General features: G+C 33.6%; 2 protein-coding genes and 1 long non-coding RNA gene across 4 annotated transcripts in view; 1 reads left to right on the plus strand and 2 right to left on the minus strand.

Moving 5' to 3' along the window:
• Positions 1–3477: 3477 nt before the first annotated feature.
• The window catches only part of LOC139515833 (uncharacterized), a 41160-nt gene continuing 28027 nt past the window's right edge, over positions 3478–16610 (minus strand). Inside the window, exon 6 of one of the 2 annotated variants that reach the window (XM_071305550.1) lies at positions 3478–8235. In XM_071305550.1, coding sequence (XP_071161651.1) covers positions 5579–8235 — 2657 coding nt within the window. In that variant the 3' untranslated portion in view covers positions 3478–5578. The remainder of the gene's footprint in view (positions 8236–16610) is intronic. The other variant, XM_071305551.1, reaches the window with a different exon arrangement.
• On the minus strand, positions 4425–5522 carry LOC139515045 (putative ankyrin repeat protein RF_0381). Its single transcript, XM_071304605.1, has one exon. The coding sequence runs from the start codon at positions 5520–5522 to the stop codon at positions 4425–4427; it is 1098 nt and encodes a 365-aa protein (XP_071160706.1).
• Positions 10150–12529, plus strand: LOC139515834 (uncharacterized). The gene is made up of 2 exons (XR_011662849.1): positions 10150–10325; positions 12106–12529. It is a non-coding gene; the product is annotated as an uncharacterized lncRNA (long non-coding RNA).

Genomic DNA, 16610 nt, shown 5'->3' on the forward strand with positions numbered 1-16610 from the left:
AAGTGTTCAGTGAAACAGTCACTTTTTGTAAATTAACATTTATAAAAACTTTTGTGAAATTATGTTTATTAGTATATAGGTTTTGTATGTAATTTTTCTATATTTGATTACATCCAAAGCTATTTCAACTACTAAATGTTTAAAAATTTGAAGAATATTTAATTTTTTCTACCTGAACCTACGAGAATAATTCTACACGATCATGGTGATTTTATCCAAAAATTAAAGTTGATCAATATATAAATACTTATGTGTATCTTCTCAATTATTAGTTAAATGTTTCGTCAGTCAGTGACAAAAAATTCCCTAAAAAGTTACTTGACATTTTTATTCAAACTTGTAACTTTCACATATACTTGACTTTTGAGAAAAGTGTATATAAACTCATCAGTGACGCTTGAATTCCAAAAAGTTAAAAAGGCTAAATAAAGTATGAAGTTATAGAGCATTGATGATCAAAACTCCTAAAAGTTTGGCCAAATACAGCAAAGGTAATACATTCCTCTTGTTATTGACTGCTCCATAGGCTTATATGCAAAACAGCGGATCTTTTAAAATAAAAAAAATTAAAATGCTACATTGTTTCTCGTTTCTCGTCTTTTATATAGAAAAGGCCGTTGATTTTCCCGTTTGAATGGTTTTACCACTAGAGTTCTTTTCGGGACCTTTATAGCTTGCTGTTCGGTGTGAGCCAAGACTCCGTGTTGAAAATCGAACTTTGAACTATTATGGTTTACTTTTATAAATTGTGACTTGGCTGGAGAGGTGTCTCATTTGCACTCATACCACATATTCGTATATCTATGCTAGTTTTCATTGGAAACCTCAATATAAATGGGTGCAGATGCAAAAGTGTGTATTTGGTTTGATCAAATTAACTTTATTGTGCATCAACCATGATTTGCATTTTTCAGCAAGGACTCAAAGTGGATTTGTAACCATTGCAACGAGGAGAGAAACGTTTTTTTTAGATTCTGCTTGTCCCAATTTGGTAGGTGGTTACAGAAAGATGCTATTGATGAGCCAGGGTGTTTTCAAAGAACGATTTGTCCTTCTTCGAGACGTCCATCAAACCAACCTTATAGATTATGATTCAGTGTCTGTCACACTTCAAGAATTACACAGGTTGGAATTGAGTTTTAGATTCGTAGTGCTCTAATTGATTGTCGTTTATTCAGTTTATTTTTTTCCTTTTATATTCTTTGTACTGTTCTGTTACTTTTGGTAGTAAGTCTATTGACGTAGCTCAATATTTGTACATTCAGCTTTTGGATGTTGTGTTTCTTATACAGATAAGTCGAGAAGTGTAATTCGGAGACATGACGTTTTATGATGATGATTTAATTTTGTAAACCTCTTCATTTATATTTCATTTACATTTTGTCTTGTCAGAGATGTGTATTTGTCACTCTTCCATGTCATCAGCTTTGCAGTAGTCAGAATGTTAGTGATGACATGATCTATAAATATTAGATGTCGGATATTGTCCGTGTATAAGTTAAGAAATTCTAGAGAAACAAAGTTTTCAACTCCCTACGGCACAGTTGACCATATATTGAATTTGCTATTAGTTTGGCCATATATGTCTTCAACTGTTACGATTTAACATTCCAAACGCTTAATATATGGTTTTTGATGAATGAAAATCAAGAACAGCACATCGGAGGCATGCACGTTTCATCGTAATGTTTAATTTCTTTTTTTTTAACATGTTTAGCTACAAAATTGTACTATCAACTACAAAAAACTTTAGTGTTGCCGTCTTGGCCAGTTTAATTAATGTTAGGTGGATTTTTTTTGTCAGTGTTTTTGTCTATCTTTGGCGAATAACTCAACACATTTGCAATTGGCTGCTGGACCCAAGTAATATTATGTTAATCAATTTTTGTTTGTTTAGATCCCTCACACAATTTTAAAAACATAACGCAATTTCTAAGAACTGCCAAACAAATTGGGGATTTAGTTTGAACCTAGTCGGGAATATGACAGTTGTTCTTCCTCTCTTCATTTGAATGGTGGGTAGAGTCTCGCGTTTTATTTTGTCAAAGTAACTGTACTTAACTCTTTTTGAATTTTCCTTTGAGTTAGGTAATTTTGTTGATAACTTTTTAACAAACAGTTTTACATAGATAAGCCGTTAGTTCTCTCGTTTAAATTGTTTTATTTTGTCATTTCGGGGCCTTTGATGGCTTACTATTCGGTTATGCTTTGTTCATTGTTGAAGGCTGTACGGTGACCTATAGTTGTAAGGTTTTTTTATATCATATTGGTCTCCTGTGGAGACTTGTCTCATTGGCAATCATACCACATCTTCTTTTTTATTTTTAACCTCATTTTATATGACTGTTAAGGGCCTGAAATTGAGTAATGTGTCATATTTGTTTATACTGTGACAGCTTAGTATACGGTATTAGTTTTGCTGAAGACCGTAGGTTGACATGTAGTTGCTTACATCAACGTCAGTTAGTCTCTAATGAATAAAAGTTTCATAGCCAATCATAAAATATTGTAACTATCGTTATTATGTTTCGTTTAAAATATAGCATACATGCCCAAACGATGAACACACGTTTTCAATTGTTATCCCGTAAATTGATGGAAAGATCCCACTTAAAACTACGATAGATGAAATAACTGATTTGCTAAAAGACGAGTCTTTTAATTTGTGAATCACATTTATTTATTAATATATCAAAAGGTCAATTATAAACAATATTTAGAAATTTTCAAAGAATCAACAAATTGTATTGCGAAAAAAAATCAAAAAAAATCAACTTCCTTATAAAGAAGAACAAATAAAAAATTACAATACCATATCAAACATAAAGAGAGGAACCCTCAACAAAATGGCTAATACAAAATTAACAAATTACATTGGAAAACAAAATAAACTAGAGACTCTCAAGAGCCTGTGTCGGTCACCTGTATTTTACTGATGTTTTGAAAATCATGTAAAATAAGGTTAAAATCATAAATAATAGTTTTAGATATAAGATATTATAAGTTACTATAATGATATCTAAGATAATACATGTAACAAAAAACTGCAAAATTTCCGTAAAATTACTAACTCAGGGGCAGCAACATAACAATGGGTTGTAGGACTCGTCTGAAAATTTCAGGGCAGATAAATCTAAATCTAAATACGAAACACAATAAAATACAAAAAACACCCAACTTCCATTTAAAGAAGAAAACATAAAAAAACAACAATACCATATCAAACATTATGAGAGGAATCCTCAACAAAATGGTTAAAACAATTAACAAATAAACAAAATGGTTAATACATAATTAACAAACTGCATTGGGGAAAAAAAGCAATCATAAAAATAAAATATTACACATGATGGAATTGTTGAAATAAAAGAAAAATGTGTCCTGCATATACAAATAATAGATAGACAAAGCATCATTGACCCTACAACCTATTTTATAATTTTTCTATTTACTTGATTATTTTAATTTTTATTAATATTTTTTGTGTTTACAAAATGGTAAATAGATAAAGATACATACTTTGTTAAAATACATAAGTGATTAAAAGCATTGGCATTAATTGTTAATATGTGACTAAGAAATACTAAAAATTTACAAGTCCACCATGTTTATATACAATATATGATACTACATTAAGAAAACTTTGGAGCTTATCAAAATATACAATGATATTCAAAATAGATACATGTTAGCAGCCTCTAACTGAGATTAGGTTTTTTTGTCTGACATTATACCAATCTTACCTGAAGTATCAGAATACGCACCACCACAAAGTAGCTATAGGTCAACAATACAGTACGGTTAAATACATACATCTAAATATTAGACGTAACAGTAGTTAAATGTGTATTTATCGCGAAATTGATAAGTATTAATCAAATTCAACACATTTTGTCCGATACAAGCTATTCTATTCTGTTTTTATACACACCATGCACAAGTTTACACTTTTTTTGTTACTAAATCAGCAATGCAGTCGTTTTATTCAAATATATAAAGTGTAAAGGCCGAAGTAAACCATAAAACGGAAAATGTGCAAAATATGTGCAAGTATCGTACGTACTACATGTAAGCTATCAAAATGACAACTATGAAATTAATTGTAAAGTATTACCTACGTGAATAAATTGTGTCACAGATGTATACTTAAACTTGTACTTACCTGTAATATATTTTCTCCTGGTAAAGAATTCGGTTTACAAATACCTACGAAAACTTCCTAATATGATTTCAACAACATTTGTATTACTAGTAATTCAAAAAAACATTCATATTCGAAATTAAAGAACGACAGTTTCTTTCAACAGCAATTGAAGATATGTGTGACATATATATTTGTGCAACAATACCGGGATATTTTATTGCATGACAACAGAGAAAAACATGACTGTTCAATAAACAAGCAAACACAGATACCAGTATCTTTAGTCACATGTACTATCCCTCTTATCAACTAACATTTCTGATATTCTAGTATATTTTTTCTCCTTCGCAATAAATATTGGCGATTTACCTTCTCCTGTACAGATCATATGATCGGCACCTCGTTCCAAGAGAATTCGAACAATATTCTCATGACCGCGAGAGCAGCTCACAAACAATGGTGTTTCCCCGTTGTCCGTGCATATATTCACATCCGGTTTTGATGCAGAATCTTCAAGTAATAGAGTTACAATGTCTGTATAACCATGGTAGCATGCAATATACAATGGTGATTTCCCAGTGGTTGTACATTTATTGACGTCTATGTTTTTACAAGAAAGCAGCGTTGAGACAATATTTAAATTTCCTTCATAGCATGCTCTATACAAAGGCGTTTCACCAGCTTCTGTATTTCCATCAACCTTATTTTTGTTGGTATATGCCTTGGCGTCTTTGTTTGGATAACCTTGGCTGCATTCGATGAGCTGTGATCTTGCAATGGTTGTACATTTATTGACATCTATGTTTCTGCATGCTATCAGCGTTGAGACAATATTCAAATGTTCTTTATAGCATGCAATATACAAAGGCGTTTCACCAGAATCTGTACTTTTATTAACGTCAATTGTTGTATTTGCAAACGTAATTAATGTAAGCACAATTTCCTCAAAGCCTTTTTCACAAGATGCAAATAATGGTGTCTCACCCCAAAATGTTACTTCATTGACCTCTATTTTGCCGGTTTCTAGGAGTACAGATACCATGTCGGTGTAACCCCTTGCACAAGCGGTGTATAATAGGGATTTGCTTCTACTGAAATCAATTTCTTTAGCTTTATACTTCAAAATCAACGAGACTATCGCTGTATGTCCTCTGCAACATGCAGCATATATTGCTGTTGTGTCATTCTTTGAACATATGTTCACATCAACATTATGAGTTTCAGATTTGAGTAACAGGGAGACAACTTTTGTGCAACCTGTATCACACGCAACATACAATGCTGTCTCACCTTCGTTATTGCATTTATTTACTTCTAATTTATTGTTCTCTAGTAAGAGGAGAACTATATCACCATTCCCATTTTCACTGGCAATCATCAATGGGGTTTTATTCCATATATTGCTTTCGTTGATGACATCTAAATCTTTATGTTTCAGCAACATCGATACAATGTTTGCATTTCTTTGACAACATGCCTCATACAGCGGTGAATAGCCATCTTTTGTACAATATTCACATCTATTCTGCTACTCGTATTTTGTAACAATAGTGCTACAATATGTCTTTTATCCCGGGCACATGCAATATATAAAGGTGTTTCTCCTTCATCTGACCCTTTATTGACATCTATCCCTTTTGCTCCCAGCAACATAGTGACAATCTTTTCTAGCCCACCAGCGCAGGCCATAAACAGTGGTGTTCTGCCGTCTTCTATGCACTTATTGACATCTATAGTTGTACTATTACTCTCTAGTAAGACAGACACAAGTTCAGGATAATTTTTCAAGCTGGCGAAGAATAAGGGAGATCCACCTATATTGTCACAACAATTAATATCTACGTTGTTTTGCAAACACCAGTCTGCAAGCCTTTTGTTTCCAGTATGACAACTTACTGCTAGTGTTGAACTTTTGGTTTTATTGTCTATTGTAGCTGCAAGCTGTAATTGCGTTCCTTGGTCAAGCTGATGTAAACGTTTTATAAAAAGGTCTGCAAATAAATGATTTTTCATATTCACATTTTCAAAAACATCAAATACCTCTCCACTTTTCCAGTAGTCAATCATTCTTTTTATATAATCACTGACACAGCATTCTGGACAATTCAGTATACCTTTGTCTTGTATATGCTGAAGAATATTTTTAGACAAAGGCTTCAAAATGTAAACATCAGATTGTGCACTACCGCTTAAGTCTACAACAAACAAACGCTTAATGCTGCTGCTACTTGTTTTTTGTCGATCACTAAGCAATGTGCGGAACTCTTGTTCTGTAAGTTTAGTCATAAAAGCGATCATCATTTCATTAAAAGTGACGTCCGGTTCATTGGTGTTGTTTTGTAGGTATATTTCTATGTCATCTGACTTTATCAAATCAGCGAATACTTTTGCAATGTAACTATTTAAAAGTTCGTGCGGTATTAAGATGTGAAATTTGTCAATAGGACTCCCTCTTCTGGTTATACTTTGTTCTGATACTACAAAAATTCTTGCAACAAAATCAGCACTGGCTTCTTTGAGAAGTATTTCTCTCTCCTCTTTTGAAATTTGGGTCATGTATTCAGCTAGTCTGTCTATGAACGCATTCTCTGCATGATTTATATTATTACGAACGTACTCTAATATGTCGTTTGACCTTTTCATATCATTGAACACTCTTTTGATATACATGTGCACGTAGTTTTCTGGTATTTCGACAGCGTAACTATCAAGGAAACTGTCACTGTGATTTCTTTCTATTGTAGTAATTGAAAGTATTCGGGATATGAAATCAGAACTTGCTGTGTAAATAAGATTTTCTGTTTCGTCCTTCTCAAGTAACTGTTGTTCTATATAAGAAAGTAACTTATTTTTGAATTCGCCATTCTTCATATTTCTGTTATTTGACAAATAATTCTCAACATGATCAGATGTTTTAATGTCGCTAAAAACTCTTTCTGTATACTTCAATATCATGTCATCAGGAATGGTTATCAAACAGTCTATATTAGAGGTTTGGTAAGATTCAGGTTTAGTGTTCCCTCCAATTGATTTTTTCTCATATCCCAAACATTCATTTGCCACAGGTTTCCCTCCAACAGATACATGTAGTCTCTCACATACCAAATTTTCACTGGCATACAGTATTATGATATCTAGCAGTTTCTCCTCTACAGCCATATAAAATGCTAAAAAATCGAACATTTTGTCATGAGCGGCGCAATAAGACCGCTCCCTTTTAATGACAAAAGAGCCGATTAGAGTTTCTAATTCTAATTTTATAGCTTTTCCTGTAATATTGGTACTCAATTCACATTTTTGGAGTGTGTCAAAAATCATCTTGTTCTTTCTTTCTAGTGTTGACTCTTCAAGGTTATTGTTGGAAATAACAAGCAATACAAGAGCGCAGAACTTTAACTTACCTTTTTTGTTTTTTCCTCTTTGCGTTCTGAGTTTGTGTACTTCATTTGCTAAGAAAGAGAATGGATTTGCTAGAAAATCTTGCAAACAGAATTCTGTCTTATCTTTGTTGTCATGATAAAACTTGCAAAAATATGGAAAACATTCGTACTTACCTAAGTGTTCTTTAGTTGAGTCAGCATTCCCCTGAAAATACTTTTGAGCAAGTCTTACTTTCTCCCCTTCTGTCAAAGTATTAGCTTTTGAAATAAGATTACATTCATTTTCAAACAGTTTTAAATCTAATGACTTTATGTCATGAAATACCTGAAGTCTGCAGGTAGCTATCAATTTACAGTTACCATGTTCTAATCTATATTTTATATCTTTTTCTAGTTTTTCCCACTTCTTCATCTCTTCTTCGTCTCCGATATAACTACCACACAAATCATCAACCACATATAAAGTTTTCCGACCACTTTTATAAAAACGGTCTAAATCATTGGCCTCACGCAACAAAATTAAAGTATAACTTTCATTTTCTAATTGTAAGGCCACGTGTTTAACAGCAGCTGTTTTTCCGACCCCAGATGGACCCGAAACGACTAAACACTGATTGTTTTGGATTAGTGAATATATACGAGCACTTCTCTGTGTTTCAACGAAGAAAATATCCTCATACATCCACCAGTCTAGCTCTTTCTCCATTGAATCTATAAAAAAAACCCAGTGATAACAATTGTTGTATAAACTATGTAAATCATCTCTTTTGTCGCGAAGTTCTGTTCCCAACCAACCCTCATTGTCAATCTCTAGATGTAAGTCAAGATATTAGGCCGACTTAACTGTATCTCTAGTATCCTTTATCTCTAGTTCGATGGGCTAGATGCGTTCCACATAGTCACCAATACGAATTATTTAGTGAAAGAACATCATCTATACAGCGGAAAGTAGAGCTAAAGGATATAGCTAACTTCTTCTCTTTCTTCCTAAGAAGTTCCTGTATGAAGTCAGCCTCATAATTATAAAAAAACAAGTCGGCAAGTAGAGGTGCACAACTTGTTCCAATTGGAATGCCGACAGTCTGTTGAAAAACACGTCCTCCGAACGTAACAAATATGTTGTCAATCAAGAAATCAAGCATCTTGATAACGTCAGTCTCAGAGAATTTCCTGTTTGAATCAGAGTGATCCTTTACAAAGTAGGATTTATCCCTCACTAAGACAAGATACTTGTTTCTACGTTGGCCATTCTTTTTTATGAAACAAAGCAACACCAACTCTTTCAATTTGTCGTTCAGTTTGGAATGTGGAATACTTGTGAAAAGTGCAGAAAAGTCAAATGCTTTAATACCATTACAAGATGAAAGAGAGTTAGGGTTCGTGTTGTTTATTCTTTAGTTTTCTATGTTGTGTCATGTTTACTATTGTTTGTCTGTTTGTCTTTTTCATTTTTAGCCATGGCGTTGTCAGTTTATTTTCGATTTATGAGTCTGACTGTCCCTTTGGTATCTTTCGTCCCTCTTTTAGACCGCATGTACTCTGAAAGATCTTTCGAATTTATAGATTGCACTTTGTAAATACAGCTGGTTCTCAAACCACGCCTCTTTTGGGGAGATTTGGAATATTCATAGAAAATTAATTTTGTCTACATACTGGTTCCCAGTTATGCTCTCTGTGTTCAATCTCATAGAGACATATCTTGGGAATGTTACCAGTAAATATACATGCTTGCACCTGTCCTAGGTCAGGATTCTGATGTACAGTAGTTGTCGTTTGTTTATGTAATTTATACGTGTTTCTCGTTTCTCGTTTTTTTATATAGATTAGACCGTTGGTTTTCCCGTTTGAATGGTTTTACACTAGTAATTTTGGGACCCTTTATAGCTTGTTGTTCGGTGTGAGCCAAGGCTCCGTGTTGAAGGCAGTACATTGACCTATAATGGTTTACTTCTTTAAATTGTTATTTGGATGGAGAGTTGTCTCATTGGCACTCACACCACATCTTCCTATATCTATATTTACATTGAAATCTGTGGTAACCCTTCATTCGAGGTAGGGGAAAATTAGTGTTAGTTGAAACTTATAAAAGTTCAGGGCATATAAACGTTGAAAATATGCCGCACAGCCCTATATTTTGACCTTTGAAAACAATTGTAGTGCATGTGAACTTTTAATTCTAGGATAAGATTTTTTTCAAAACTTCATAGTAAAAGTGGTACAGTTTTAGCCGTAAAAGGAGTTCCTATGGGAAATTGCATTGTCAATATTTACAAAAAAGAAACCTATATTAAGTATTAACATCTGATTCACGCCACCTCCAGAACAAGCAGTTTCACAACAACTTTGAAGCCCGTCTTTGATTGCTGATATAATAGATGTTAATAATTTAGAAAGAGGTTTCGTGGAGCACATGGAAGAGCACTATAATTTAGTTCGCCAGACGCACGTTTCGTCTACATAAGACTTATCAGTGACGCTCATATCACAATATTTTTAAAGCCAAACAAGTACAAAGTTGAAGTTGAGGATCCAAAATTCCAAAAAGTTGTGCCAAATACAGCTAAGGTAATCTATGCCTAGGATAAGAAAATCCTTAGTTTTTAGAAAAATTCAAGTATGTTGATACAAGGATTTGTATAGTAAGAAGGATTGGAATCTCGTGGGCTTTTGCATAGACTGTAGTATAATATCTTCTTCGGCGCGAGATTTTGTGAGATTACCCGTGATGCATCTGGAAACTGCTAAACTAGCTCTGATTAATGGCTGACATTTGCATCACCTAAACAAATAGACATCGATATGTAAGTATCAACAATCTATATTTATCAAATATTATGCTTGAAATAAGAAGTTTAAAATGGTTCTGGTGTTATGAATAACTTTTACGATCGCAGTAAGAATACACGGCTCCATAGAATGAATTTGCATATTGACCGAAGTGACCTCACCCTATTCCGCCTATTGGGCGGTCCTATCATCATTTTCTATTTTTATACTCCTTTCTCAAAAACCGGAGATGAGTGATAAAATTTATATTTTCTGATAGATATATGATTTCTTCGTGTATTGAGTAAATTTAGTAGTGATTGATGCATTAGTTTTCCTATTTTTTTACGTTTCTTTGAGTTGATTACAACAAAAATGGCGTTCTGGAGCGAAAATGGGGGTGGCTTGGGAAAAATGAATAAAGTTCTTCAATTGGCCTAGATTAATGTTCAAACATGTTTACAAACGTAAAACATTGGTGATTAAGTGTATTGAAGAAATCTCAAACCGCTAAATAAGCATTATAAGGGAATTGTGATACTTTTTTGTCTTTCAAAATCAATGTGGTTCTCAGATGAATCGCAATTTACCAGGCCTAAATTGGGAGGGGATCCAGTTGTCATAAAAATCTGATACTTCCTTCCTGTTAATATACTGAAGTGAAATCGTTAAACCATGTGTTTTGAAATAGTTTTACATCAATTTTAACTAGCCATGTTCCATAGAAACATGATTTGCCTTTGCCGATGTGGAAAGGGACAATGCATGGATGGTAATCTTTTCAAATGTTCAGCCCATTGTTAACCAGCATCATGATATTGTGAAAGTACATTGTGTACATCAAAATAATACACCAACACAGCTCATCTTCTTTAATGCCTTTAATGATGTATAGGTAGTGCTGTTTTTGTCTTCATTATAAATCACTGCCCCCCCCCCCTTTATTATGCATGTTATTATTATTGACCCCCTTTTCTATCTGGCATTTTGCTAGGCTAAATAATGTTTTCCTGCAACAACTTCAAATCAAACAATGAAAGATGTTTTCCTGCAACGGTGTCAAAGCAAAAATCAAAATAGCCTTGCAAGATTTTTTCCTGCAACGGCATCAAAGCAAATAATTAAAATAGCAAGACGTCATAATTTTTTTAAGGTTCATGTGGACCCTATGGCTAAATGGCCGTATTTTCACCTCAAAATTTACTCTGAGTACAGGCAAACCATGTGCATCTGGAAAAGTTTTAAGGCATAGCATGCCCTAGATAAATAGAATTCAAATGCAATGTATGATTTAGAAAATTCATAACTTAACTGGATTTTGCCGTACACTTTTTTCGTCCCTGCAGAAGATGATAAAATTAACTTATTAACACATGAACCTTAAACCTGTGCATTACAAACGTACCGGAGCTTTATCTTTTTTAGACCGAACTGCTCATAACTATACTTCAGTCAAGACCAGTTAGAGTTTTATATATATAATATATAAAGGATATTCTGTTATCCAAAATATCTAACATTTATTCCTTTTATTGTTATTTTTGATTTTTTTTTGTTTGCGACATCTTTTGATCCTACAATATTGCAAAATATTTTATTTTAAAACAATAGAAACATTGCTACAAATATAAATTATTCCTAAATTTGCATAAACCCATAGAAATCTAACATTAATTTTGCAAATATAATTGTTAGAGCAAAGATCTTGAGGTAGTATTGCTATTGTTAAGGACATTTTTGATATTGGAATTGTTTAAGCCATATGCTATTGTATTATTATTGCCACATATAACTATATTACACCTTTTTTTTCAGTATTTTCCAAAATTCTCAAACTGGTGAATGCTAAAAAGAAAAGTCTAGGCACAAGGATTCAAATCCCCAAAAAAGTCTAAGCAGTTGTGTGCCAACAGCAGTTGACCATTCATGCACTAATCATGTGGACTTATATATATACCGGTATATGGCATGCCTTCAAATAGAAATAGAAATACAAGTGTATCGGTACAACTGAATGCCACTTTTGACCAGAATGTTCCTCTGAATATCATTTATGGAGGATATACCAACAATGTTTCATGGGATCATTAACATTCAATCTCTTATACCAACACGTGAAAGCTACGCTTTGTGTGTAGGGAACTTTGATAGTGACTTGATAGATGATCATGTGATACCTGGATTAAATTGTATTATTTCTATATTTTAACATAAAAAAAAATAAATCATTGAAAATCTTTTTTTATATTCCATTACATGCCAGATTTATTTAATACTTCAAATCTGCTTGGTGTTGAGTGTACTATGTATATTGACGATGTACATGTATGTGTAGTAAAATAAGCAAGGAGACATGGGATATGATTGAAATAAGACAACTATCCATCCAATATCAAATGAAGATTTTAAAAACTAGTAGTCTACATGTACAATGATTGAATTAATGAATGTATGTCAACCACCATCAACAAAACCCATGTAGCATAGCAGGTCGTTAAATATTATCACATGAAACCAACAGCCCATACATAATACATGCACAAAAAAATCGTTTTTGTACCAAATTTAAAATTAAGAAATAACAGTAAAGAGATGCGGGATCTGGTATGATTGCCAATCGAATGAGACAGCTCAGTTCACCAAAGAAACAAATGATGTTGATGTAAGCAATTATTTAATCTATAAAAATCGTTTTACATGTATATTCGTAACTGTGAGCTATAAAGTCAATACATGTACAAGACAAAATTGTACAAAAAGTATCTTCTGTTAGACAATAACCATTTTATAGTTATCATGTACATGTTAACAAAGTCATTTATTTTAAAAATAGTTGTTTACCAAATTTGAAGTTAATACCTAAGAGTAAAGAGATGTGGTATGATTGTCAATCGAATGAGACAGTTCAGTTTACCAAAGATCAAATGATGTTGAAGTACCGGTAAGCAATTATTCAATCTATCCGTGATAGACAAAAGTCAGTGTTGTACATGTATATTAGTAATTCAGCGCTATAAAGTCAATACAAGGCAAAATTGTACAAAAAGTATCTTCTGTTAGACAATAAACATTTAAGTTATGTTTACAAAGACATGTATTGATAAATATCTATATTTGCTACAGTCTAGACCTAGAAAGCATGAAAGTTACTGACAGAAAAGTATTGCTTTTGTGAAAATACTTGATGTAAACTGCTGTTACGTTCCCAGAGGCGGATTTAGGGGGCCCGGGCCCCTGTTTTTCAGAAAAAATTTGGTTGCTTAATATAGGGAATCACTGAAGTGTGACTGGAGCCCCCCCCCCCTTTAGGCAGTCAGTGGGCTCCCATTTATGTAAATTTCTAGATGCGCCAGTGGTACCTCATATGAAAGTGTACCAATGTATAATCAGAAAAAGATAGTCTTCTTTGATATATGACAAGTCACTCTGTTTTCAAGTTAATTTCTGTATTATACATAACCAGGAATAATTTCATGCCTGACTAATTGAGAGGCCGTACATGTATGACAGAGAGCTGACACTATAAAGTTGCCCTATTAATTCATGCACAAATTGATGAAAGTGCTCTGATGAGAAACAAAAGTGCATTTAAAGATGTAAAGTTATTAGTACAATTAAAAAAATTTGCTTGCATTGATAATTTATAACACACTGGCTAACGTTTCTTTTATGCCTATATGAGTATATGTTTATGATGATTGAAACCGGCTACAGTAACATGCAGAGGCAGTTTTATAGGGTTTATCAGTGGGCTCTCTCTTCAACAGTACTTGTTCCAAACTTATGATAATGACTAGTCACTGACATATGTATAAAACGCAATGCAGTAATTCGTCCTGAAATGTGTGGTCAGTTCTTTTTTGCCACAAAAATTGTTTTTCACCTGTTTCCCGAGATTGATGGTTTCCGAAGATGCAAATTCGCATGTATAGCTATAATGACATTATTTACAAGAAAAAGAATTTTTTTTAATTTCTTTGACAATTGACTGAAAATAAAAAATTACAGAAGTTAACATACAAACACACTGTCAACTGTCGTTATGTATACACCTTCCATCAAATAAAACAGTTAAATTATGCTTTTTCGTCAATTGAAACTTGAGTGAAAATCAATAATAATTACATTTTAAAAGAATGAATAAAGTTCTTAAAACCATTACAACATTGTCTATACGTGACAAAAATAAGAACACAACTCGATGCATGTGTACAAAAAAATCACGTTCCGATATCGTAAGTGACGAGTAGTAGTAGTAGTAATAGTGGCGAGTACCGAAGTCTCGCCACGGAAGAGATTACGATAAACCGCGAGATTCCAATCCTTCTTACTATACAAATCCTTGGTTGATATAAACAAATTTAAATGTGGGTTTGAAAATAATTACAAATGTTGAGTTATAAACCTTCCGCAATGTAGACATATTTAATGTTTTATGCATACTATTCATATATAACAACCAGATAAGACTTGATGGTTAGCGCCGAACGGCTGCTCCCGCAGTGTAAGTGTTACTTTTACAATATATGACATTATTATGAAACATATCGATTCCAAATTTGGCATGGATACACCTAACCGATAATTCATCCTTCTGGGACTACCAGTTTAGAACTTTATATCAACTTGAAGTCAATATAGATATTTTAAATATTTCTGTTGACTATTTGTACGCGTTTATTTTTATCGTTGTCTAAATATAGACCTAAGTGCACAGGTAATTTAAACAACTGTTACATTACATTAACTGTGAATCGTTCAAAACGCACACGACGTGGAACGAAAGCGGGTAGAAACATACTGCGATTCATTCGAACTATAACTAGCTCGTATAGAGACAATTCAAATGATCACTCAACAGGAATAAATCATGACAATTTAATTCCTTTAACAACCGAAGCTCCGTCGAATATTCCAACAGTAGTTCGTCAGCGATCCGACAAATCTTTATATTTGTGTAGTGTCAACGTATCGAATTTAGTAAATCCTGAGAAATCACATAACTGGAACGGCGCTAACCAACTTTTATTAACATTACTAAATGCTAGATCCGAACGAAAAGGAGGTGGAGTAGCGATCATTCACAAGTCGAATCTAGAAATCAAACCAATCAAGCGCAAAAAACAGCTCACGCAATTTGAACTTCTCGAATGTAGCATTAATTCCAACCTGTTCCGACTATTTGTTGTGTATCGTCCCCCGCCATCCCGAAACAATAAACTGAAAACAACCACTTTTTTCGAAGAATGGTTAGAATTCCTAGACTATACTACGGAATTTTCAGGTGAAATCATCATCGTAGGTGATCTTAATTTCCATCTTGATGACGTTAGCGATTGCGGTGGGCGAAGGTTCACTGAGTCACTTAGCGATCGTGGACTAGTACAACAAGTTGATGGACCCACACATATCCGTTGACACACGCTCGATGTTATCATAAGTAGAGAAAACAGTTCAATCTTGTTGGGTGAACCGTCAATCGAAGACACGCAAATATACAACGATAAAAGCAATGCGTCCTTAGATCATTTTGCTGTTCATAGCCGAATCAATCTTAGCAAACCAGCAAGACTGAAAAAATCATTGACAATCCGAAAGATAAACAATATCGACGTTGAAAGTTTAAAGGCCGACATCGACACGAATTGTTTCATTCACAACAATGATCCTGACATTGAGAATTTGGTTAAATCGCATAATTCCGATCTCAAGGCAGTTTTAGACAAACATGCACCGGTTCAAACAAAAATCATAACGATGCGACCGAACACGGAATGGTATGGCGACAAAATCTGCAAAGCAAAGGTCGAGCGTCGGAAAGCTGAGAGAACTATGCAGAAAACAAAGCTCGAGGTCCACAAGTTGATATACAAAGAATTATGTGTCACATCAAATAAAATACTGATACAAAGTAAAACTGATTACTATTCAAACAAAATTTCGGATATTGGAAATGATCACAAAAAACTTTTTAAATTAACCAACGGACTTTTGGGAAATAGTAATGACGTCATCCTTCCATCTCACATCAAAGCGAGTTTGAACTGTCAAATCGTTTCGGACATTTTTTTCTTGAGAAAATCGAAAACATCAGGACAAGTTTACTTTCGGCGAATAATTCTATCGACGATATTGACCCTCTACGAGCAGATATACGTTTTGAAGGCAACACTCTCACCGACTTCCACCCTGCGTCAATTGATGAAGTGTCGAAAATAATTCTAAAAGCGTCAAGTAAATCTTGTGAACTCGACCCAATCCCGACTACGCTTTTGAAAACTTGTGTAAACAGCATTGCCAGCAATATTACGATGATCATA

The sequence above is a fragment of the Mytilus edulis genome, chromosome 3 (assembly GCF_963676685.1).
Source record: "Mytilus edulis chromosome 3, xbMytEdul2.2, whole genome shotgun sequence".
Taxonomy (NCBI): domain Eukaryota; kingdom Metazoa; phylum Mollusca; class Bivalvia; order Mytilida; family Mytilidae; genus Mytilus; species Mytilus edulis.